The sequence below is a fragment of the Ixodes scapularis genome, unplaced genomic scaffold (assembly GCF_016920785.2).
Source record: "Ixodes scapularis isolate PalLabHiFi unplaced genomic scaffold, ASM1692078v2 PGA_scaffold15__6_contigs__length_5221840, whole genome shotgun sequence".
NCBI lineage: Eukaryota > Metazoa > Arthropoda > Arachnida > Ixodida > Ixodidae > Ixodes > Ixodes scapularis.
Window position 1 is genome coordinate 1,385,240 of NW_024609841.1, and position 23,745 is coordinate 1,408,984.

The following is a 23,745-nucleotide window of genomic DNA, read 5'->3' on the forward strand; positions in this document are numbered from 1 at the left end:
TCCCTCGCTTCCCGCTGTCGCCATTTTCGGAGAGTAGTTTCCCGCAAAACTAACACAGTCAGCACCTATCTTCGCGTGTATTTTTGACATTTATTTATGGGCATCGGTAGTATGCAGTATAAAACGTGATAAAAACCGATACATCGGCAAAATATACCAATGTTATTTGACGGGTGGATGGAACTTGGGCTGTCCTTCGTTTGCTGTTCGCAGACAACACTTCAGACGGGGCTCGTTACTCGATAAACATATACTGGCGTCCCAAGAGCATAGTAGCCAGCACTCACGCAGAAACTTGGGAGAGTGGACGCCGGAAATCTACGCACTCTGCGCTTCGAGGGATCACTAAACAAAGAAGAAAAATAGAGTAATGGAAGTCGCTTCTTGAGTTCACTCGTTTTGCGTGAAGCGCCATAGTTCGCAGACGTTAACACCCAGACACGTGCAAAACACTAAACGCGTTTGTAACTTAGCAATTTATAGTAATTTAACGAATGATCTGCGCTGACTCTCCGTTGGGGAAAGAAACACGCCGCCCAACATTCCGGAAGTTCGCATAGCTCTGTAACCGCCGAGGTTCACAGACCTTTGGTGCTTGCATTCGCCGCAAAACTTAATAGACGCAGAAACAAAATAGTTTTCAAATGTCACTCTCTACGTCGCACGACGTTTGCTTTCATTCATACAGACCTTGCATTCCAGTAGCTTCTTTGAAAGGAGCGAGGTTCGGCGACCAGCTGGCCAAAGCAGCGTGAACAACTCGTAGCTGCTTACCCCATCCCCTACAAACTTTCGAATGCACAATAGGGGCGTACATGGAGGAACTACGGCGGTTTAATGTCGCGCTTGCACGCGCTTTTGTCTATGTGCACTCAGCTTAAAAAAAATCTCGACTCGGAGGAACGAGAACACGCCCATTGTTCTCGAACCGTATAGAGCTGCTTCCGCTGCAAAATGAAGCGAGATGCAGCGCTTCGGGTATTTTCAAACCAGCGGTGCTCGACACTCTCAGCTTATACAAACGCACCGAGTGCGCTTTCATAAACCACCTACAACCCCCCCCCCCCCCCCTCCAAAGAAAAAAAGTAGGAGTAAAGGAGAGACTGTTGCAGCCTTTATTTCCAATTAAGGTTTTTTATGTGCCTTGTTTACAACATTTGCCAACGTCTGCTCCATCGAACTTTTTCTGTGACAGATGTCACTGATCCTCGTAGTGGGGAACAACTTTCAAGAAACCAAAAACCTATGAGAGCTTCCCTCGATGTTTATTATTTGGAAGGCAATGCCGTTTGGCTCGAGGTTTATCAAGTTACGCTACGGCTCGGTAAAAAAAAACTAATACAACACTCTATCAAATATGCCCAAAGTCAGTGTCTCCCAAGTACAACGTGTATCATTTTTTTCTCTATATTTTGAGCTTACTGTGTAGCAAAATCAAAAATGTGCTTTTAACGTCCAGGAAAACTCCGGATAATGCCGGCCGGTGTGTAAATCATTAGTAAATCATTTCGATAAATCCGACAACGGTACCCTATGACGACACGCTGCACGCGCAAAGGCGTCGCGGGTGTATGGGGTATTGCTATTGACGACATCGGAAGAACTGCTAAAACTTCATATTGCCCACCTGTGTTCCTCACTTGTCTCTCGATATTTGCACGTTTTCCGGATAGTTGGCTTCCCTTCATCGTGTGAATGACTTACAGAAAACAACGAGTCACTTGTGCAAAAGATAAAGACGAGGTTGTGTTTTTTTGTTGATTTGCGGAATGTTTAGAAAATAACTTTGGAATAAAATAACAACATCCAGGAGCATATTTTTCTACTCGCATATTTGTTTCAGCAACTTGCGAGAGGTATACAGTTGAGAATGATATTAAAAGACCCGGCGAGAATGTGGCTATCTATCAGAAGAAAGCTGAACCATTACGTGGCTCCAGCGACTGTTTTGTCGTCACTCCAGGCTTGATCAATTGTCGCTGAATCGATGCTCATTTCGCCGAAGGTAACGGCCTTTTGTAGCTAATGATGAAATTAAGCGTGGCTAAATCTAGGGATCCGGCAGAGTGGACGATAATTTTTCGGAAGTTAGAAAGTTAGTTTCGGAAGTTCGCAAGAGAAATGACAACAAGCAGTTTCTGTTTTAGTTCACGGAGCGCACCTACTATCTGTATTGGCATGGTTGTGGTTTGCCAACCAAGTGGGGAGAACTTATACAGAAATGGAAAATCTGTTATAAATGCCGCTCGTGTACACAACAGCTTCGATAATAAATCAGCCATTTTTCGTTCGATAAATCTTCGGAGCCAGGCACTTGTCTGGACTTTTTCGTATCGTCCGCGACTGTACTTACCAGACTTTTTTTTTCCCCGGTTAGCTTTTTTTACCTATTAAAACATTCAACCGGATTTAATAAAGCTTACAATGCCCTAAGTATTCAAAACTTGGGCCGAAGCGCGCTGAAGATCCCTACAAAATAAAGGGCAGTAAAAACGTACTAAATATACTTTAGGTGTATTTTGTTTTTGAATACTTATGTGCAGTTTGAACGTACGGCGGGTCTTTGGAGTATTCACCAGGAGGTGTGAAGTTCAAAACCAGGCAACTGTAAGTCTCTCGGAAATTTAAAACAAAAAACACATTTCTACAACTATTTTCCACTCAAATAAAAAGCCTCACTAAAAGCAACACGAACGAAATAACTGTATAATTACATTGCCAGCATAAGCAATCATCAGTCAACCATTTATATTGTAACATCTGAATCGCAAAAGGAGTATATAAAACACAAAATAAAGGATTTCTGAAAGTTTCAAGGGCTTTTTTGAAATCACTCATTCGTTTAGATATTGGGGAGGGGGGCGGGGGTCGACTGATTGAAAGTGTTTTTATTATTATAGTCTCACAAGGTTTTTGCCAATTAATCTCCCTTCTTGGGGCGCATGTGCGAGGATAGTAATATTATTTGAAAATGTTAGTTCGAGCGAATATTGACACTACAGAATAGTGATAGATTTCCGGATTTTCTAGAAGATAATCACATATGAACAAAATCTATGGGCAGCATATTATAAAAATAGAGCGAAAAACATTAATATTTCAATCTTTCAACGCTGCTCGGAATGGTTTATTTTCTTTGCTGCCAATTATAGTTATGTAAAATTTAGCATATTATACTTTCCATAAATAGCTCAATTTGCTTTACCTTATTAAGTTTCGGATTTTTTTTATTTCGCAGTTTAGCAGATTCCAACTTCGATCGCGTCAAGGATCATTACGCTTAAAATTTGATGGGATACTCTCCGCGATGCCTTTCTTCAGTTTTTGACGACGCATGCGTAATTTGGGAAATGGTGATGAATAGCAGTTTTGAATGTACTAAGAGCAGCGAAAGTAGCATGATATAGTTACACCAAAATATTTGTATTTCGGGCGTTATTTAAATAATAAATGATATCCAATGCCGTAATATTTTTTTACGCACAAATCAACGGCCCTTGCGGACTTGAGATGGATTTTCTGCGCGCTTGGTGAATTGTTAATGCATAAAAAAATAGAAATTGAGTCATATGTGGTCAGCTGCGGTAGAGATTGCCTTAAACACAATTTAATCACCCCGCAAAGCGGCGTGTTGCAATTTTGGTTGTATTTTTACTGTAGAAAAGGCAACGATAATTGTAATATTTGGTTTGCCGAGGTGCTTAGGTTGCGTAGGTCAAGTTTTCGTCAAAAAAAGCGATATTGAAGTCCACTTTATTGCAGTCAACGGTGATGTCCATTACTTTGCAGGCATGGAGTCCTTCTGTCTGCGCTTACTCTTTTTTGCTTTTTTTTTTGTACTCCGCTTCTCGTTTTACGACCACAGCTGGTGCACTCGGTGCTGCCGGGGATACAGCGTATTCCGCGTGTTAATAGTAAAAAAAAAAAAAAGAAAAGAAAGCAGCGGCCGATTGTTTAGTTGACGTGGTGCTGGAATAACCGCATGTTTGCTTGTTTTTCGAAGCTCTGAAGCCAAGGACCCGAGCTCTTGTGGTGCGCCCATTGCGCGACTCTGGTGGCGCACGGCGGCAAACGTAATTGTGCTCCTTGGCGACTCGAACAATAAAGGCCTGTTCACACATGCAGCGAAGCGCCACAAGCCTAGCGCTGACCTCGCGCTAAGCGCGTGCTGACGGGAAAAAAATTGGGTTGTGTGTGTGTTTATACAGCCTAGAACTTGGTCTGCCTCACAGGGGCGACGAGTCTCCCAGCTGTAGATGAGAAATTTAGCCAGTGCGGTACAGCCGCTAGCCTGGGGTCTTTAACGTGCATCACGCATTAGTGATACACGAGCGCACGCCGGTACGATGCTCATCCAGATCGAAACGGGCAGGGGTGGGGCTCGAACCCAGGATCCCTGGGTTCTACAGCGCGAGATTTCGCTCCACGTGCTCCGAGCGGGTGTGCGCTAGACCACTCGGCCACCGATCTTTTTTTTTTTTATATCTTTATTACATGGAAGTTATATAACAAAAGACACATTCGTTCGGCAAGACTGCGTACATTTACACAAATAAATAATATATACAAGGCACATTCATCCCGCAATCAAACTTGGCGATTTGGTTTGATATTGGTACACGCTACAACCAACAGGTAATAGAAAGGCACACAAAACTCAAACTATATCAACCCGTAAAGATCTAGAGGATTGACATAAATAATTATTAAGCTTAATAAAGCCCCAAACAAACAAATTTTCAAAAATCTGGCAATCCTATGCATGCATCTAGAAGTGGAAACCAGTCAGGTTGAACGTTTTGCGCTGCATATGCACTGCGTAATTGAGCCACTTGCTCCACAAAAATAGATTTTGTTGTACGAGGCGGTTCAGCATTTCGATGAATCATTCTACATTTCCATAGACTGTGGAGGCCTAATCGTACAAACAAGTCATATGGAACTACTTCATCCTTGAAAAATGGAAGAAAGCGGACATTTTGGTCCGTAATGTCGAGGTCCTTTTTTAAAGTTCGTTGTAGCACGTCCCAGAAGAAAAAGGCGTCATTGCAATAAATAAAACAGTGTTCTATAGTTTCGGGCTTATTACATAACCTGCAGTTTACAGACCATGGAACATATATTCCCCTGCTTTGGAGCGAAGTCTTTACCGGCAGCGTTGAAGTATGTAGTTTGAAGAAAAATGACTTGGTTGATGGCGGTACAGACATCTTTGTCACCCTATTAAGGACATCATTCTGAGGATCAGTAAAGAAACGGCTTCGATAAAGTGGGACAGGGAATATGCTATCGATTATCGCTCTTGATAGCTGCTTGCGTGTGACATTGAACAAGTACTCTAACGAGAAACGTGCCTTAAGAAAACCCAATGTGTCTACAACCTCCTTTAAGAAGCCCCAAGGTTTCCTGTCAAATGTATCGTCACTAGAAACAATTAAATAATTAAGACTGTTAGCCAGCCGTAGCTGGAGAAAGGTTCTCAGGAAAGAATGCTCAGCATTTTTAAAGAAAAAGAAACGTGACACTAACTGCCGGACAAATAAATGGCACAGATTCAAGCCGCCTGCTTCAAGAGGAAGGAAAAGGTTGTCTCTCTTGAGAGGTTCCCATGATGAGCACCAAATAAAGGTGGCGAATATACGATGAAATGTTTGAAGATTCGTACGAGCACAATGCATCACCTGCAACATGTACATGAGCCTGGACACAAGAAACACGTTGCACACACTAGCTCTAGTAAACATGGACATGTTGCGTTCTTTCCAACCGATCTTCCCGTGCTGACGGGAGCGTTTACCAGCTGTGTATCGCACCGTCGAAGCTGTTGCTCATGGCAGATGATAGGCAGCTGACAATACCTGAGCAGCACTTATACATCATATTGTATTAAGAAATAGGTCCGAGGCGTTAGCTAAAGAAAAGAAGGGATTTCTATATATATATATTTTTTTTATCTAGACCTATCTATCTCATTGGGACTATAGCACAAGTCACCAATACACAAATAAACCGACAATACAACAAACGATAAAAAAATCGCAACGAGATCAAATTAGATAAAAATAACCATGCCCCCCCCCCCTTTTCCCTCACACACAAACACACACGCAAATAAAGAAAAGAAAACAGATAGATAATCGACAGGCCCTGAAAAGGAAGAACTGTGATTGGTGCTCCGAGGTCATCGCGAGGCGGGATACGGGCTCGAGCTCCTGAGTACGTGCGTCTCGATAAACAAGACCTTCTGCGAGACGAAACCCATGACGGCAAGGAAGAGCGAGGCGGACCCGTCCAAGCAAAAGACGGACCACTCCGGTCGTGACGTAAATAATCAGCACTGATAATAATCGGCGCCCCTCTTTCTTTTTGTTTCTCGCCTACACTCTAGAAAAAGCCCGGGAGTCTGCTTTCCCGCACAACACTCGGAGAGCCAATCACCGCAACTTACGGAGGCAGCTCAGCGAATGACAATGCCGAAACATATCTTTAGATCACTGTGGTTTAGACCAAAAAACGCAGTCTGAGTTGTGACATTAAGCAATGCAAGCGTGACGTTTTGCATTGCTTAATGTCACAACTCAGACTGCGTTTTTTGGTCTAAACGTATGTTTCGGCATTGTCATTCGCTGAGCTGCCTCCGTAAGTTGCGGCGATTGGCTCTCCGAGTGTTGTGCGTGAAAGTAGACGCAGAAACGTTTTTTAGAGTGTACGGGTATCTACGATTGAGGCCACTTACAGGGGTTAGTACGTCGGTTATAGTCACTCCAGTTATTGTCTCGGTCGCCGAGGCACACGTCCGTCGCGATTGGTGATGTCTCCCAAAGGGTAGCGCGAGCGTCTTCACTTCATTATTCTGGATTTTGTGAAGTCACAGAGCCGATATTTCTGGAGAGATTGTGACCCTGGTCATCTGTGAAATAAATACTGCCGTTATATATCAATGTATCGATCATGCCGTCATAGTACATGCAAAACTCCGTTTTACAAGGAACGCAGATAATACATACTCCAGTTTCAGCTTTCCACATTGAGTCAGGGGTCGCCACGCCCACGTTTTGAACCGTTCACTTGTTGTTTTCGAAGCTTTCGCGGCTGGCGAAGTCTTCTCGAAGCATCTCTGAGTCGAGTCTGCCTCTGTTCCTTTTCTTTAAGGCGAAAGCCTTATATGCCCCATTACACGAAAAGGTGAAGATGGCGTTGTGCCCGAAAGATGGACATGAAAATACGTCATCAAGCACGTGCCACTGAAGATAAAGCGGACGCGCCTCAGAATCAAAACACAATGAAAAACACAGCAACGCAGATGCCTCGTCACAGAAGCCGGAAAGAGGGCGAAGCGCCTCGCCTGCGCGATGGGGCTGCGTGATATCACCGCCGGAGCGCCGTCTGCAAAAGGTGCGCTTTGGACTTCATCTGTGCTTGTTGTGTGCTTCCTGCGATGGACTGTAATGCGACCGCGCGAGACTATAATGCTTTCGCATTCCTACACGTAAACAGTCTTAAGTGTCCTCCTGTGTAATTTTCACCGCAGTTGCGTCGTGCGGCCGGCGAAGATCGCGGCGCAGGTGTTTGGCAGCCGGCCAACACTGTTCGACCTTAACACGGGCTTCACATTTTAAGGAAAAATCAGTTATCTTCGGTGGAAGTTTTGTATTAAAAGAATTCAGCCTGGTTACCTGCAGCTGAAAAAAATGTATGTGGGTGCAGTTGCATTATTGGGGTGACGGAACAGTTTCAAGCTTCAATATTCTTGATAATCGAATGATAAAAGGAACGGCTTTACACGTGGTTATAGTGTGACTCACGCTCATTACGCACGTAAGAATTCTGAATTAGCGATTGCAATCGTGCTCTGCTGCACCGTTGCATGCTGATTTCTGCGCTATCATTGAGCAAAATGCCTGTCTGCAGGGAGATGTCAACAGCGGCCTCTCAGTCGTTGCGTGTCGCTTATTCACAACAAGCGCCTCGGAGAACCGGCAGGGAATAATCACTCTTCCTAGTTCAATACGTTCAATACTTTTTCATAATACGACAAATGGCCAAAACTACTGCCCTAGCGAGCCAATTAGAGCGCCGGAACGAGGCACATGACGATGTAGCGTCAGCGAGCCAGACTCCCATGGGGAGCTGTAACATGTTTCGCTCTGTTCCTGTGATTGGCACACACTGGCTTAGCGTTCGCCCCTCGAGTCATGTTTCATTACTGTAGTTGTCGAGAGCAGTTATAACGAAGTCAACGGGAATAGGAAACTTGGCTATATCCGCTATTTCGTTATTACCGACTTCGTTATAGCCGGTCTCGACTACCTCCGTCCGAAAACATCATTCATAATATGAGTCGTCCTTAATAATAAGACAAGAAATCCATGCATTTTCCCAGTTTGTTCCCGAGCAATACGTCAATGTAGGGGGAGAAAATAAGGAAGAGGAAATTATTACAGCACGCGGAGCCGCGAGAGCGCGGAGCTCTGGTTAAACGATTAGGGGGTAGACACAAGCTGCCTTTGTCTCTTCTCAATCTTTGAATGTGTTCGAAGTGTAAGTAGAGACAAGGGCAGCTAGCTTTACATGTACTCACCAATCATTCCAACCAGAGCTCAGCTTTCCGGGCCACCGCGCGCTCGCCTCATCTCCTCTCCCTCAGTCTTTCCCGCATAACTGGCTCTCCACACTATCGAAGTCCATATTTACGAGACGCGAATTACCACGCCATAATGAGGCGGATGTACTCACGATTACAGGGAGCTAGTGAGTTTTTCTTAATTTCACGGATTTCTATAACAATTACCGCGGTACAAGCCCCTGCAAATTGAAATGACAAATCTCCGGGCTGGACAATAACACTTGGAGTAATCTCACCTTTTGTTTTTGCGGGCAGTAGCGCGTAGCAATAACAAGCTGCTATACTCTATCGGCAACACAAAATACGAAAGAAATTCCGCTCCACGAAGAAGAAGGTCGGGCACCGCTGTTCGACTACTCCGTCACGAGGGCTCTCCCGAGGGAGGCCGGTGGGAGGACGCCGAAGACGCCTTCCGAGTTTGCTTGAAAGACCCGAGAGATTTCGGGGAGGGGCCCGCAAGATCGGACCGATCAGGCCCCGAAAGAACGCCACCATGCCTCACTTGAAATCGTTCGAGCTCATTGAGCGAACCCCGGAGAGTCGTTTGCTCGGCTCGAAGCAAGACAGAGGCTCATGAATACAATGACCCGCTGGGTCATTGTATTCAGAGCCTCGTGCGATGTGAGGCCTGGCTTTCCGTGGCAACTTCCTGTGTTTAGCCCTAGAAATTAAATCATATATTCATATACGTGCAACTTCAAACGAAAAATTAAGATAGTAAAAAGAAATGGATGTGACTTTTATTTCTAAAGTAAGAAAATGAGTGAAATGCAGCATTTAAGCAGCGATAGCGTAAATTTGTTTTAAATACGTTTAACAGACGTTTCGAGGAGTGAAAAAGAACCTATATCTCTATCAGTTTCCTCGCTAAATTTAGCGAAGAAAGTGACGGTGCGTAGGTCATGTGCAGTGTTGTAGGCTTTACCGAAGAAAAGTAACAAAATGCGTTCGTCCTTACTTGCGAATAAATGGAACGCGTTACCGACCTACGTTAACTCAAAATAAAAGGAACGTCTTACCTTTATTGTTAAAAAGTAACGTAAGTTACTTTAGCGTTACTTTTTTGTATTTATGAACTAACGTGTTTTACTCATTTGATATTACAGGTATGCATAAGCGCCATAATTCAAGACATATTATTTGCATCCAGAAAACTGAACGTAGTTGCCTTATTTTTTTATAGTTCCACCTAAAGAAAACATATCTTCACGGCTCTTTGAAAGGGGCTCACCAGTGAGGCTCATGTCGAAGGACTCTGCGCCGATCTTCCTTAAGTCCTCGACTGTCCTCCAGGTAAGCGTGAGCAGCCTGTTCTGCGAAAGGTCTACGGTCAGCAGATTGGGCGCTCCGACGAACATGTTGGCAGGCAAGACGCGCAGCCGGTTGTGGGACAGGTACAGGACCATCAGGCGCGCGAGCCCGTCAAAGGCCACGGGATCCACCTCGGAGATCTCGTTGTACTTGAGGTCGAGTTCAGACAGGAGGGGCATGGCGCCGAAGACCCGGGCGTCTAACCGCCGCAGCTTGTTCCTGAACAAGTCCAGACGCTTCACTTGGGAAAGGCCCTCGAATGTGCGCTCGTTCAGATTGGTCATCGCGTTGTCGCTCAGGTCGAGCTCTTTCAACTTCGAGAGCCCCGCGAAGGCGAGGTCCTCGATGACCTCGATCTGGTTCCGCTCAAGGAACAGGTAGGTCATCAGGGGAAGGTGGGGGAAGGAACGCGTCGTTAAACGCTCGAGTTTGTTGTCTCCCAGTTCGAGTTTCTTCAGCCGTGGTAAGTGGGCGATAGAATCCTTCTGGAGCTGCGTGATCCCGTTGGAATCGAGAGAAAGAACGGCGAGCTTGGAGAGGTTGTAGAAAGAGTGACTTTTCAAAGAGCCCAGCTCGGCCTGTGAGAATTTGAGGCGATTGAGGAGCGGTTTCCGACGCAGGAACACACTGGGCACGAAGTCCAACTTGTACTTCTCTCCGAACGCGGTGAAGGTGACCGCCACGACTGACGGTAGCCTTTCCAGGGACTTGAAGACGACGTGGTCGGCCGACAACGTCCTGACCACGAAACACGTCACTTCCGTGCCGCCCTCCATGCCGGGGTCCCGCACTTCGTCGCAGCGACAGGACATTGGCTGGTCTGCGGGCTCACACACACTGGGGGTCAACTCTTCTGTGGCTCCCGTCAACGTATGAGTCTCCGTGAGCAGACCCAGAAGGAGGAGTGCCGGAAACCTGTAAAAGCGAACCGGAGTTACGTTCTCTCACGATTTGCGAGAAATGGTCGTAACAAACTGGGGGATTCTGTAATACGTACACACGTTGAAAATATCCCTACTCTTTTCGACACTGTTCGACCATTCTGAGTGCAAACTGACCCACGATGCATCCAAAACACGAGTCCTGAATGTTTCTTCGTAAACATTTTTGGCAGCGGTAACAGCGGCCACGCCATGGTACTCCTGTGGTCATTCAGCTCACAGTTACAAAAGAATCTCCTCTCATTTTGCCACCGTGGACAGCCACTCGAGTGTAATACGGATAGCCGTTCTTAATGGTTGAGACGATTAGAGATAGATTTGTGCCTCGTATACTTCGCGGTACGATATACTTTCGGAAGCCTCTGAGAGTGTTCGTCCCTCGACTTCACGTGGCAAGTTAATGGCTCCGATTTATGGAGGAACTCTGCAAATGTCGAGCAATAATGAAGAGGACTATGAAATACAGGTGCAATGAAATGCACAGTTGATGGAGAGGTTTTGCGATTTCGTTGCGTTTTTAGAGCTACGCTCGCACCCCGCATCTGTTTCACCAAAACATGGTGCGGGTTACCAAAAAGCCATGTTTTAGCACGACTGTAGTATCAGCGGCTTAAATGTTTGCCGGGCGGCACTTGTTCAGAACACCGTCCGCTCGAACCTCCTTTTCACTTGATGGCTCTACTTGGCATTCCCGGAGAGTCAGAAACATTGCAACTGTTCAGCTATATATAGTACCAAGAGGACAGCCATCTTCGGAGTTTCTTCCAGAAAAAGACCGCAATCAGTGTAATGGCCAACTGCATCGAATGCGAAAGCTAATTGGAAAATCCAAGGCAACAACCGATGTGTTTTATGGACTATTTTCTCACCGTCCTGCCTAATTAGATGGGAAAACTGCGGCAAAGTTCTGGCGCCTTCGGAGTGTTATGTTCGCTGTGCATGGTCTCGTCCTAAAATAATCACGGTGATTGCAACCCCACTTCGGCTATTGTCAATTATATGTCATAGAAAGGTTCGCTTTTCCAGGAGATATCATGCTTGAGCCACCGTTCAGTTTGTGTAACATACCAGTGTTCTTTTTGGACCTGACGGCTTTTGAGGTTGAAGGCTCGCGAAAAGTATTAACCTAATTGCTGCTAGAGGATTTGCCAAGAGACTGTTCGCTGGTTCCATCCTTACTAAAACCCTGTTATTAAGGTTCAGTTTTCTTACTAAATTATTCGTGTTCGCTCCTTTTCGACGATCTACCTTTGTCTAGATCTCGAACAAATTAGGCAGCCCCTTTATATTGGCAATTAGCGAGTCATTGTCCAGATAAAATGGTAACAACGGAGCAAGGATTAGAGTGAAGGACACAGCGAGGATTCATTGGAAGTGTGCAAATGTTACATCCCTCTTCACGCCCGCTACTAAAAAAACATGTATCTTGCTATAGATAAAGGTTGTTATGTTCACGCAGTGAAGCAGTACTTGAAACGTCAATAGCTATAACATATTTGATTATAGATTAGCAAATAACGCCGGCCGCTCTGAAGGGTGCTGTAATATGGTATATGAAAGGTTTTCAAGCAATCTCTACCCGCAGAGATCTCAGAAAGTAAAACGATATGATCTACAGAGGAAAGACGGCAAAGGACGAAGTCAGAAATACTTATTTACCGAAATCTTAATCAATCTACGTAACACAGGGCACGAAACGCTAGGAACTCCCAGGAGTTCGTGCCTCAGTGTCGCGGCGTATGTGGACTTGCTGCATGAGTCGAAACGTATTTCCGGCATTCGCATTCTCTGAGCTTCCTCCATAAATATTTTGGGAACCACTACTTGTCACACTTCAGAAGCGGTGAAGAGTGCAAGGTGCGAGTTCATGGGCTATCATAGCTTTGATGTCACTGCCACAAAATTTAAACGCCAACTATATATCGTGCTCTTCACGAATGTAGACGCAAAGACATCGTGTCATGGGGCGGAGTAGAAAACGCTGATCCTCCGCTTTATTCCTTTTTAAACTGCGGCCTATAGTAATGTGGATTTTTTTATACTTTATCAACTCCAAATGAAGCGTCCCGCGAAAGTTTCATCCTAATAACTTCAGCGGAATTGACAAAGGCAAGTACTTTCAATTACTCAACTACACATCAAGTTGCGCGAATTATATATATGAAAAAAAAAAAAAACGGCTCACGGCAATTATTTTTCGCAACAACTACAGATATCTCAGTTTTTGTTTTATTGCACCATTTTTACTGAAAAGAGTGGCCTGAGTATATTCTCTTATAAACAATCAGGTACTATTATTCCTTTCAAAAGTGATTTTGATTATCTCCTTTACTCGTACTTAACGTGTGTGTGTGTGTATTTTTTTCGCAAATAAATAAATGATAACATTTTTGAAGAGACCTTTTCTAGAATAAAAATATCACATAAATTACAAAAACCGAAACACCCAGTCGTGAAGAAATTTAAAAAAATATAAATACAGTAAACGCTGTCAAAATATATAAATGATGTTTATTCCTTCGGGTTGACTTCCTGTTTGAGAGACGGTTGGAGAGGGATGCATGCGTCATCGTTCTCCAACCGTCAAAGGGAAGAGGGGCGGAAGCGGTGACACTTTTTTTTTAATCTTTAAGAGAGTGAAAAACGCCGAATTGCGCAACAGACTGCGATATGTAGCGCTTAACGCATGTGACCGGAATTTCCCCGAAAACACAATTTGTCTCTCCTTTGTCAGCGGGTTTGAAGCGCCTGGACGAAAACTATCGCGCCGTGCGCCTCGCTATTTTTTAGGATGTGGTCCTCTCCGGGGGATATATGGGTCGAGGATGAGTCAGCTGCACTGTAATGAGGTTATGCGAAAAAAAGGTCTACACAAGGGGAAAAGCCTGCGCCATCCCCGCCGGATCGAGCCACCGAAATTGGGAGGGACATAACAACGTCTCTCGTGAAAACTGACATACAGCTCATCCCCTTCTTCATTTCTTAGATCGGCGCCAGTAGCTTCTGTACCAATTATTCGCTTTTTCTAGCGATACACTCGCCACCTCGCTGCTTTCGACAGAACTCCACCCAAGGGCTGTCAAGAATGATGTTTCTTTCGAACGGACTTTCCGTCTGCTAGTTTCTATCACGTAACCAAATTGACTTCGGAGGCAACTACAAACATTCCCAGGGGGTGCAACGTAAAACACGCCACAAAGTTCGTGGAGTCTATTCAATTCCACCAAGCTGCGGCAGTCAGTACATCGGACAAACTGGGAGATGCGTCAACCATCGACTCAGAGAACACAAGTTGGAAGCATCAGAGGGTTCAGATGAGCCTTTTCACCCATTCGTCGTTCACAGCCGCGCGTGCGATGACTGCACTCCTTATTTCTATGATAACAGAATACTGGGCGGGCACACAAACAGATTTGGGAGAGAAAGAATTAAATCATTCGCCATAGGGACTCTCAACATTTCTTTACCTTTATTATCACTTACAAAGACAGAGGTCGAATTCCTAACACCAGACATGACTAGATTACTGACACCTCGTCGTGAGGCTAGTGCTTTTTAAAGCAATTTCACCTTGAAACTCTCAACATTATTTCTGCACCTTCATTATCACCCACAATGAAAGAAGTAGAATTCCTTGCACCAGAGATAACAAGATAACTGATAGCTCATCGTGATACCAACGCATTTTAAACTATTTTTTTTTAATTTATAGTAAATTATCTTTTTCCTTTTAAAACAATTTTCTCCTTTCCTTCTTTGAAAACGTTGGAACCTTTGGGAAGGGGGGGGGGGGCGTTTTTATATTTTGCGTCATTTATTTGTTGTTGCTCAATGAAAGAAGTCCTGTTTCCGTCCCAGTCCTAGATGTTTTATCCTTTCAATTATTCGTCACCATCCTGTCACCTTTGATTCGAAGGAATTGCAACGCGATGGAGGGGGCCTATTTGAGACTCTAGTCCAAGTGGCAACATTTATTGCTCGTCAATCATTCTTCAGCCAGGGTCACACTGCTTATACCTGGTACGAAATGCAGTCTGTATACAGCTTCGAACCCGAGTCACCGCGAGATCCGTGCTTCGAATGCCGCATGAAAATGAGTTCAATCAGAAATCTTGGGCACGCGGCATTCGAACCACGAATGCTGCGGCGACTCGTGTTTGCAGACTGTCTCTTTGTAAAGTGTATGAGCAGCGTGAACCCGGCTTCATTCGCGGTAAGAAGCTCGCGAGGGGCGCTTCTGCTGTCCTCACTACGCGCGGCTATGTCTTAATTATCATAGCGCGTAGAAGCATAGCATTGCGCGTGCTTGCACCGGCAGAGGAAGTCGAAGTATCCTCACTCTGGGTTGTGAAACAAATTCCGCCAGGCGGCGATACCCAAACTTCTCGCCGCGAACTGTCGCCGTATAGTCACTAAAAGCTGAAGAAGCGCAAAGCCTGGCGAGTCGCGAGCATTTCCTTATTGTTCCGACGGCAGTCGGGTTGAGGCATTAAAGGGGCCCTGCAAGCACTTTTTTACAGTTTTTTTAATTTGCACCGAACCTGGGCGTACTGACCGTAGTAACATAATGAAACATTTCTTTTCTCGAATTTCGCTTTATTTTAAAAGTTATAGGCATATTAAAATTACAAAAAGAAGCAAAAACTAACCTTTCTCATGACGTCCTTTGTTGCTTGAGTGGCCGTGAACTAGATGAGGGATAGTCAGTTCAGAGAGCGCCCACGGCTGCCGCACTCCGTGTCGACGGCGCGAGAGGGCGCCACTAAAGCGTGTTCTGGATAGGCTGTATACAGCGGGCAACCAGAGCGGCTCTCATTGCATTTGCTGCGCGATTAAATACTAATTCGGCATAACACTTCAATGGCCACAAACGACAGCAAACACGGGGTAAAGATTAGTTCAGAATGGGAGCCACTTCGCACTACCGTACCGAGAAACTGCCAAAACGCAAGACAAAGCTGCCTGCTGAAGGCCTTCGGAACGCTCGGAGCCGGTCGAACCCTCCAGTCCGTAAACGACCTCCGCGCCGCCGCGTACATCCGGGACCTTTCAGTGTCGGCGCCTGATCCCACGTGACCTTTCTAGTATGCGCCGCCTTTTCCACTCTTCGATGGAGGGTATCTCGACGGGTCATTTCTTGTTTCCGTACTTTATAAACTGCATTTGTTTCTTTTCTGATCTTAAATACTGAACAAAAACTACTTTGATAAATAATTGAAACGGTTCGCGCCGCTTATATTTTGTATTTCGACTAAAAAGAAGCTTTTAGCGGCTCTGACCAGTAGTAAGCCCAGGACCAAAGACGTCACGTTTCGCGCGCTTTCGGTACCGTGGGTCGCCCCCGTCGGTGGAGGAGGTTTCCGCGTCGTCCGGTTAAAATATGATGCCACTGATATTTAGTTCCTCTCTCCGTGCTCGCTGGCTTGCCCGAGCCCCAAGAGACGTGAAAATCGCAAAAAAGGTGGACGCTTAAATATGATTGCAGGGGCCCTTTCACCATCAAAACGCCCCAGAACGAAGCATGTAGCGCGTGAACATATTAACTCCCTCTATGCGCTTCTCAAGCTGTCCCTGATTGGAGCAGCTTAAAGAAAAGCAAGGTATGACTCGCTATCTTCACCCGTTTCGTGATCCGTAGGTTGGCGTTCTTAGCAGCGAATCTCGCAATAGTGTTCGTTGCGGACAGATAATAAAAATCTCAGAACTTACACGCCCTGCGTACCTTAAAATGTCAATAGGGAGTTTTCGTAGACCGCGCTGCCCCCTCCGCTAAGCGTTCCGCAACGAAGAAGTTGCTACTGCGCCTGCGCGCTGATAACCTTGACTGTGGAGTTCCCGCTATCGTAGCGGGTTGCGGAGGGCCTTGCGGGACGGCGAAAACAATCTACGAAAACTCCCTAATAACTTTGGGAAAATTAAAATGAAACACCGATGTTGTGATTTATTTTAACGTTAACATTGGTGTAGATTAGCCACCGTCTTTCACATTGACTGAAGACAACCAACCATCTGAAACAATTTCTTGTTCGTCTATTTCCCCAAACAGCACTCGAAGAGCCACTAGAGAGTTTCAGGGAACCGATTTTGCACATCCGATAGGGTACGGTGGTCCCTCCGGTACGAACTGCGCATGCGCTATTACAGGAGACTCCCATATGGGTAATTCGTACCGGAAGGCCCACCGTGCAGTATCGGATGACCAAAAACGATTCCCTGAAACTTTTTATCGACTGCGATCTCCGGAAAATAGCTCGGCGAATGACGGGCTGAAAAAGAAGAAAAAAGCAAAAAAAAAAAAGGCTGAGGCTTTACAACGAGGGGTGATACTGAGCATTGCGTGAGCATGCGAAACGTCATGCTGAATGTCGCATCACAAACCTTATTGGTAGTTTCAAGCATTCATTCATTAATTCAAACTTTTTTTTCGTGCTTATGAACTGCAGCAAAATAGATAAATGGGCTAGTTGGTACATCATTGAATGGAAAGCGCCGAATGAAAGCGCTTCGTCTCTGTCCCCTTCTTCGTCCTTGTTCATTCGGCGCTTTCCATTCAATGATGAACCGCTTTCGCCTTCTAATGATGCGTGATATTCATATAGCATAAAGGGGAAAGATAAATTCTAGAGCTTATTCAGTAAAAACTTGAACGCGATAAAAGATGGGTTAAAAACTTCAATAGGTGGAGCGTCGACGGCATTATACAAGTTCAGAACAAGTTTCCGGCCTCGTTCATCGCCGAGCTGCCTTCGTAAATCGTACTTTTGACTCCAGAAGTGCGGTGCAGAAACGAAGGAATAAGACGTTGAAGAATTCAATAGAGTGTTCCACTTTCGTTGCGTTCTATTGTGTCCTCGAGTGCTCCGAGAGATGGCTGTTCGCACACGGCCATGGATTGTACCGATGTAGAGAGCGCGACACTGTTGGCACGGGCAAGCTGTCGCCGTTTTGTTTTCCGTTTTTGTCTCAAAATTGAAAGGCTCTCGTCAAAGCTGGTAGTGTGGTAAAAAGTGATCATTCTGGCCCTTAAGGTAAGCCCTGCAGTTTCATGTTAGTCAATACTATTACTAAGTAGCAAGCAAAAAGAAAACGTCGATGTCGTGTTCGAGTGAACAGTGTCGCGCAGTTTAGTTTCCTACAATCACCGATCAATGGTTCACGTTAATGGCCCTATTGACAATAATTCATCGTAATAATTTTATTTGGCATGAGAATATGTATAGAAACGAGCTGTCCCGCGAACGTAAAAATGGTTTTATGTGAGACCAGGAAGCCAACAAAACACTGTAGATCATTGTTCGAGACAGTACATATGAGCGCGAGCATATGAGCAGTCGTATGCAGCACTGTACAAATTGCGTATCTCCAAGAAATACATTACTCGCCATTTTAAAGCACACTGGGTTCCCGACGACCTAACCTCCTCAGGAGAATAACGAGTGACTGAAAGAAGGGGAGGGAGGGGAAGGTGAAAGAGAGAGATATGAAAGAAGAAATGATTCTGCGGAGTTTTTATCGTTTTGACTTGATGTAGCTCAAAGGCAGACTGAACCAAACATTTTATACCCGTGCCACACGGGCAACTCGAATGCCATTTACAACGAATGACATTAGTGTGATCGACGAATCGGCTCGCGATCTGTCGCGCGTGGAATGCGCCACGTCCGGAGTGTCGCGCGCTGATTGGCCGATCGTTCAAATGTAATTCGTTGTAAATGGTATTCGAGTTGCCCGTGTGGCACGGGTATTAGTGTCCATATAAAGGTGTGCACGAGCACACGCAACGATATCTACGTCATAGTTCTCCATTCACGCTTAAGATGACTGAAATGCGTGGGCTCCGGGGAGAAGGAGAATAAAGACAGGCTTTTCATCTCCACATGTGAATGTTACGTGCGTTTTACCCTAATTAATCATCTTCGTTTTACAACAGACCCCAGGGTGGAGATGAAAAGCCTGTCGCTATTCTCCGTTTCCCCGGCGCCCACACATTTCACTGTCATCGTAAGCGTAAATGGAGGACTATGATGTGAATTTCGTTGCTTGTCCTCGCGCACACCGGCGGCTGTTGATTCGTGGAAAGATCGTGCGCCACTTATTACGAACACTAAAATGTGTGGTTGAGAATCCCTGCAACTAAAAATACGAATGAATCTACATTTAGTAGCATCAGCGTCGTTTCGGCGGTTCCCCGGCTTCCCAGAACGCAACAAGTTAATCTTCAGATGTTTTATAGATGGGAACACATTAAATGGTTCGTTACATCGATCTTCCTCACCGGCGCTTCTTCGTGGGCATACATCCTTCAGTCCCATAGCAAGAGTTAAAAGCACGACATTAAACAGCCCGAAAAAACTTTGAATCTTTCCCTCGGCCTCCGCCCTTAAAGCCTGACACACTTAAACAAGCACTATAAAATGCGCTCGAAGCAGAGCCGTCGTGCATTATTGAGTTTTCCTTCGGAGGAGAAACCTGGAGAGACACATGTTTCTTGGAATGCTCAAATGTCGCGTTTTCTTTCACTTTGATCAGTAGCATTCCTTCACATTTGCTGGAGGATTAACTGTGCCCCGGCGCATCCCAGCGTCAACAAACATCCCTTTCTGGTTGAAGATCATAATCTTGCGCTTCCACTTGGAAGAACGAAACGACGAACCCGCGCAACGACCCAACAAAACATGAGCTACATTTTTCCGGTTTCTTGGCGACGGGATACAAAACCTTTGCGCGGAAGGTTTTGTGCACACCTGCGTTTGAGACCATGCTATACTCCTTTTACCCTTAAAGGGGTGACCCAATGATATTCAGTTGATATGTTTCTTGTCACTTTACACGAGTTTATTGGCACCAGTGGAATCTAGGTATACCCGCATGCAACGTCATTGTCCAAGTTACCTATTTGTTACAGTGTAATTTCGAGGAGCAAAGTGAGCGTTTTCTTTCAATATCTCGCTCGCAATACTTGATGACGTAGCGGGGTGGTCGCGGTATCTCCCAGGACTAAAATGCAATTAAATAGAAAGGTGCAAGAGAGATGGACAAGAGGTCCCTGGTTCGATATCAGCACCAGGCGGATCTTTTCGGTCACGCACCAGTCATCTATAGCTGTATTTGAAGACTTGTGGCTGTTCCTTTACTCCCCATGTTTCCCTTCTCCAATGATTATTTTCGTCACTCTTGTCCAGCTCGTTTGCACCTTTGCATTTATTTGCATTAAAATCATAACCTTAAAATGCAAGCCGTTCACCCTTGTTGGTGTTACACTGGTGGCAGCTGGTTAAACTCGTCTGCTCTACTGACGTCTAACTCCTGGTTTTAAACTCAGTTGGAAGAGCATCCCAATGGAAATAGAAAGGTCTCTGGCTCACCACCAGAACCAGGCGGATTTTTTCAGCCACGCACCAGTCATCTAGCTGTGTTCGAATATTTGCGTTTGTCCTTTGTCCCCCTTGTTACCCTTCTCCAGAGATTATTTCCGTCATTCTCGTCCAGCTCGCTTGCACCTTTGTATTCAATTGCATTATAATATTAACCTTAAAATGCAAGCCTTTCACCATTGTTGGTGTTAGACTGATGGCAGCTGATAAAATATATTTTGTCTACTGACGTCTAACCCCTGGTTAGCTGAGTTGGTAGAGCGCACCACTGGAAATGGAGAGGTCCCGGGTTTTATAACCGGGACCCGGACCAGGCAGATTTTGCTTTGGTCGCGCACCAGTAAGCTAGTTGTGTTTGGAGATTTGTTGTTTGTCCCTTGTGCCTCTTGTTCCCCTTCTCCAGGGATTATTTTAGTTATTCTTGTCCAGCTCGCTTGCACCATTGCATTTAATTGCAATATATTCATATCCTTAAAATGCAACCCATTTACCCATGATGGTGTCAGACTGGTGGCAGCTGATAAAACCTGTTTTTTTCTACCGACGTCTAACCCCTGGTTAGCTCAGTTGGTAGAGCGCTCCACTGGAAATGGAGAAGTCCCGGGTTCGATACCCGGACCAGGCGGAATTTTTTTCGGTGGCGCACCAGTCACCTAGCTGTGTTTGGAGATTTGTTTTGTCCTCTGTCCCTCTTCTTCCCCTTGTCCAGGGAATATTTGCGTTATACCTGCCCAGTTCGCTTGCACCTTTGCATGTAATCGCATTATAATCATATCCCTAAAATGCGAGCCTTTCACCCTTGTTGGTATCAGACTCGTGGCACCTGGTAAAACCCGTTTGCTCTGCTGACATCTAACTTTTAGCTCAGTTAGTAGAGCAATCCACTAGAAATGGAGAGGTTCATGGTTCGATACCAAGACCAAGCGGATTTTTTTGATCACGCACTAGTCACCAAGCTGTGTTTGGAGATTTGTGTCTATCCTTTGTCCCCCTTGTTTTCCATCTCAAGAAATTATTTTCGTGGAAGCGTTAGTTTACATGCTGTATATTGGAGAGACACTGGAGCGATCGCTGGCACGACGAAGTTTGGTCGAACCGGCAACGTATCGCCACGGAGATCTGGAACCGCGCTATTGGGCTTGACGTCTCCTCTCAGATATCGCCGCCGCTGCTATAATAACTCTCCGGTTACTACTACCAGGACCATTTGGTAGCGGAAGTTCCACAAGTTTAGTATATATTTTCAGAAAGTTTCCCCTAGAGTCAGGGATATGGCACTCGGTCGGACGTTTCACATGGTCAGAGCATGGTTAGACTCACCAAACTCTTGTTTGTTTAAAACTCTTATTGATCGGCCATATTGTTTACCACGCTTCCTGCATAGTTCGTACAGATTTGTTATCGAATAGTTTACAAAAACACTTCGAACATTGTAAAAAAATAATTGTGAAGCATATAGAGTTCTGACAGCTATCGATGGCCACTATAACTACTTTCTTTCATTTTACTTTTCTCGCAGTGTAACGGTGCGGGGAGTTTTAATAGGATAATTTAAATGGTAAGTGGATTTCAATAATATTAACTGTTGATCAGACTTGTGCCTATCTCCAATATTCTACTCAAGGGACTATAGTTCAATTACTTTTGGAAGTAATTTGGCATCTTGCAAATACATTTGATTGAGGGTATTTGCTACCCTATCTTAATTACATTTCTCAGTATATTGTACTCATTATCTCAAATGCATTTTTTTATATTTAGAAAACATATGTTATGCGGGAATATTGCACGGGAATACCCGAGCGCAGTGTCGAACCAATTGCAAACTTGAAGCGGAAACGACCGAAAATCGAACATGAAACAAGCCAGGACAAAATATGCAGACTCAACATCCCACGAACAAAATATATGGAAGGAAATGAGGGGGGACACCAGAAAAAGACTGAACTTTTTTTTTTGTCAATTACTTTTGGGAACTGTGTGTGGGCGAACCATGATTGCGCGACCCTTTCACAGGGAAAAAGATTGTAAAACCAAGGTAGAAAATAGCTACGAGCAAGATGAGCTCTCAAAATGCATAGTGCTCTCAAAGTTATACGCCTTTCTGAACGGACTCCTAAGCATGGTATGGTGAAAAGAATGAAGAAGTCGACAACCCCGAGAAAGACAGCAGTGCTTCTTTGTGACCCATTCTACCTTTCTTTTTGGAGTTTAGTCATATATGAATACGGCGTTTGGCGTGACCTAGAGTGCCTTCATGTGCGCTTCGCATAGAGTGATGCCAACTGCCTGTTTCCCTTTCCCACACCCTCGTCCACCGCCATTTTGTTCCTCTCATTGTTCCCCCGTGCGCCGGAAAGTGGCCTTTGTGTCCATCGGTAATCCCATCCGAGGGGGAAAATTCTAATCCTCCCTCCGTGGTTTCCACAACGCTGCTCCGAACTTCTGAGATAAGGTGCTTGTTTCCGGGAGGGTTATAAGCTCCACGGATTATCGCCGAAGAACAAAATGGCTGCTGATTTGTCGGCGAGTGGTATTACAAAGGGTGGCATCACCCTAGCAAAGCGCACATGAAGGCTCCCTAGCGTGACCTACTTGAAGGCACGGCAAGTGCCATGCCTACTATACGTGAGCCATCAGTGCTATACAATTCCATTATTTGCGTATATATATATATATATTTTTTTTAAAACGTGCACTCCGCATATAGCGACTACAGCGCCTAGTGAAACGGTACTACTAATGTGTGAATTAAAAAAAAAAAACACCGACGGAATCTTTTATTTTTAGTGATGACTGGAAGAAAGAGCTATTTTTACTCATTTGCCTGAAAAATATAATCTTGCAAGATGGACCAGTGATCACAATACTCCTCTACTGGGGCTGCATATAATTTCACTGTAATTTTGTTTTGCTTGAATTTGTTGCTTGAAAATAAAGATTTTGAAGTCGAAACAAATTACGCAATGCGAAAGTGATTGCTTCCGTAATTGAATTACATTTATAAGTATTTGGACTCTACTCAAGAGGCTTTGCAAGGAGCGTAACCTGAGTAGTACTCTAAGTAATTTATGAAGGAGGTATTTAGTAACTTATCTTAAATATCTTTGTCGAGTATCTTGTCCAACATTGCTGTTGACAGATAAAACATCTACTGTTCGGCAGTCCCTGAACGGACGGTGTGTGTTTTATCTGATGCATCTGGCCCGCCAATCATTGGGTTACCTGCGATTAGTTCCGTTATCAAAGCGGGCTGCCAGTAACGTTCTTCAGTGCTGAGGCAGTTTCAGTGGCATAAGCGATAAACGCCTTTTTGTCAATAAAACCCAGAAATGGGGAATTTGAACTTAATGCTCAACCAACTCAACAACGTTTATTAAACAATGCGCGTGACATGCTCGAAAAAGAAACCGAAAGAAGATGAGGCGGGAGGGCGGAACTATCTTCCCGTCTGCCTGGAGGAGGAAAACGCGTCGTTTCTCCCTTCTTCTCG

General features: G+C 44.9%; 1 protein-coding gene and 1 non-coding gene across 2 annotated transcripts; one reads left to right on the top strand and one right to left on the bottom strand.

Annotated features, from left to right (window-relative positions):
* Positions 1-9,795: 9,795 nt before the first annotated feature.
* Positions 9,796-10,978, bottom strand: LOC121835609 (insulin-like growth factor-binding protein complex acid labile subunit). Its single transcript, XM_042290043.1, has 2 exons — positions 10,956-10,978; positions 9,796-10,852 (listed from the first exon to the last, which is right to left on the bottom strand). The coding sequence occupies exons 1-2, from the start codon at positions 10,976-10,978 to the stop codon at positions 9,796-9,798; spliced, it is 1,080 nt and encodes a 359-aa protein (XP_042145977.1).
* Positions 10,979-20,804: 9,826 nt separating this feature from the next.
* Trnas-gga lies at positions 20,805-20,877 on the top strand. The gene has a single exon. It is a non-coding gene; the product is annotated as a tRNA-Ser (tRNA).
* The last annotated feature ends 2,868 nt before the right edge of the window (positions 20,878-23,745 follow it).

What these genes read in the sequence shown, in the direction of transcription:
- LOC121835609 (XM_042290043.1), bottom strand. Translation starts at nt 10,978, where the DNA reads ATGGTCGAACAGTGTCGAAAAGA. An exon ending in GTCGAACAGTGTCGAAAAGA is followed by an intron (nt 10,853 to 10,955) that starts GTAGGGATATTT and finishes TCGCTTTTACAG; the next exon opens with GTTTCCGGCACTCCTCCTTC.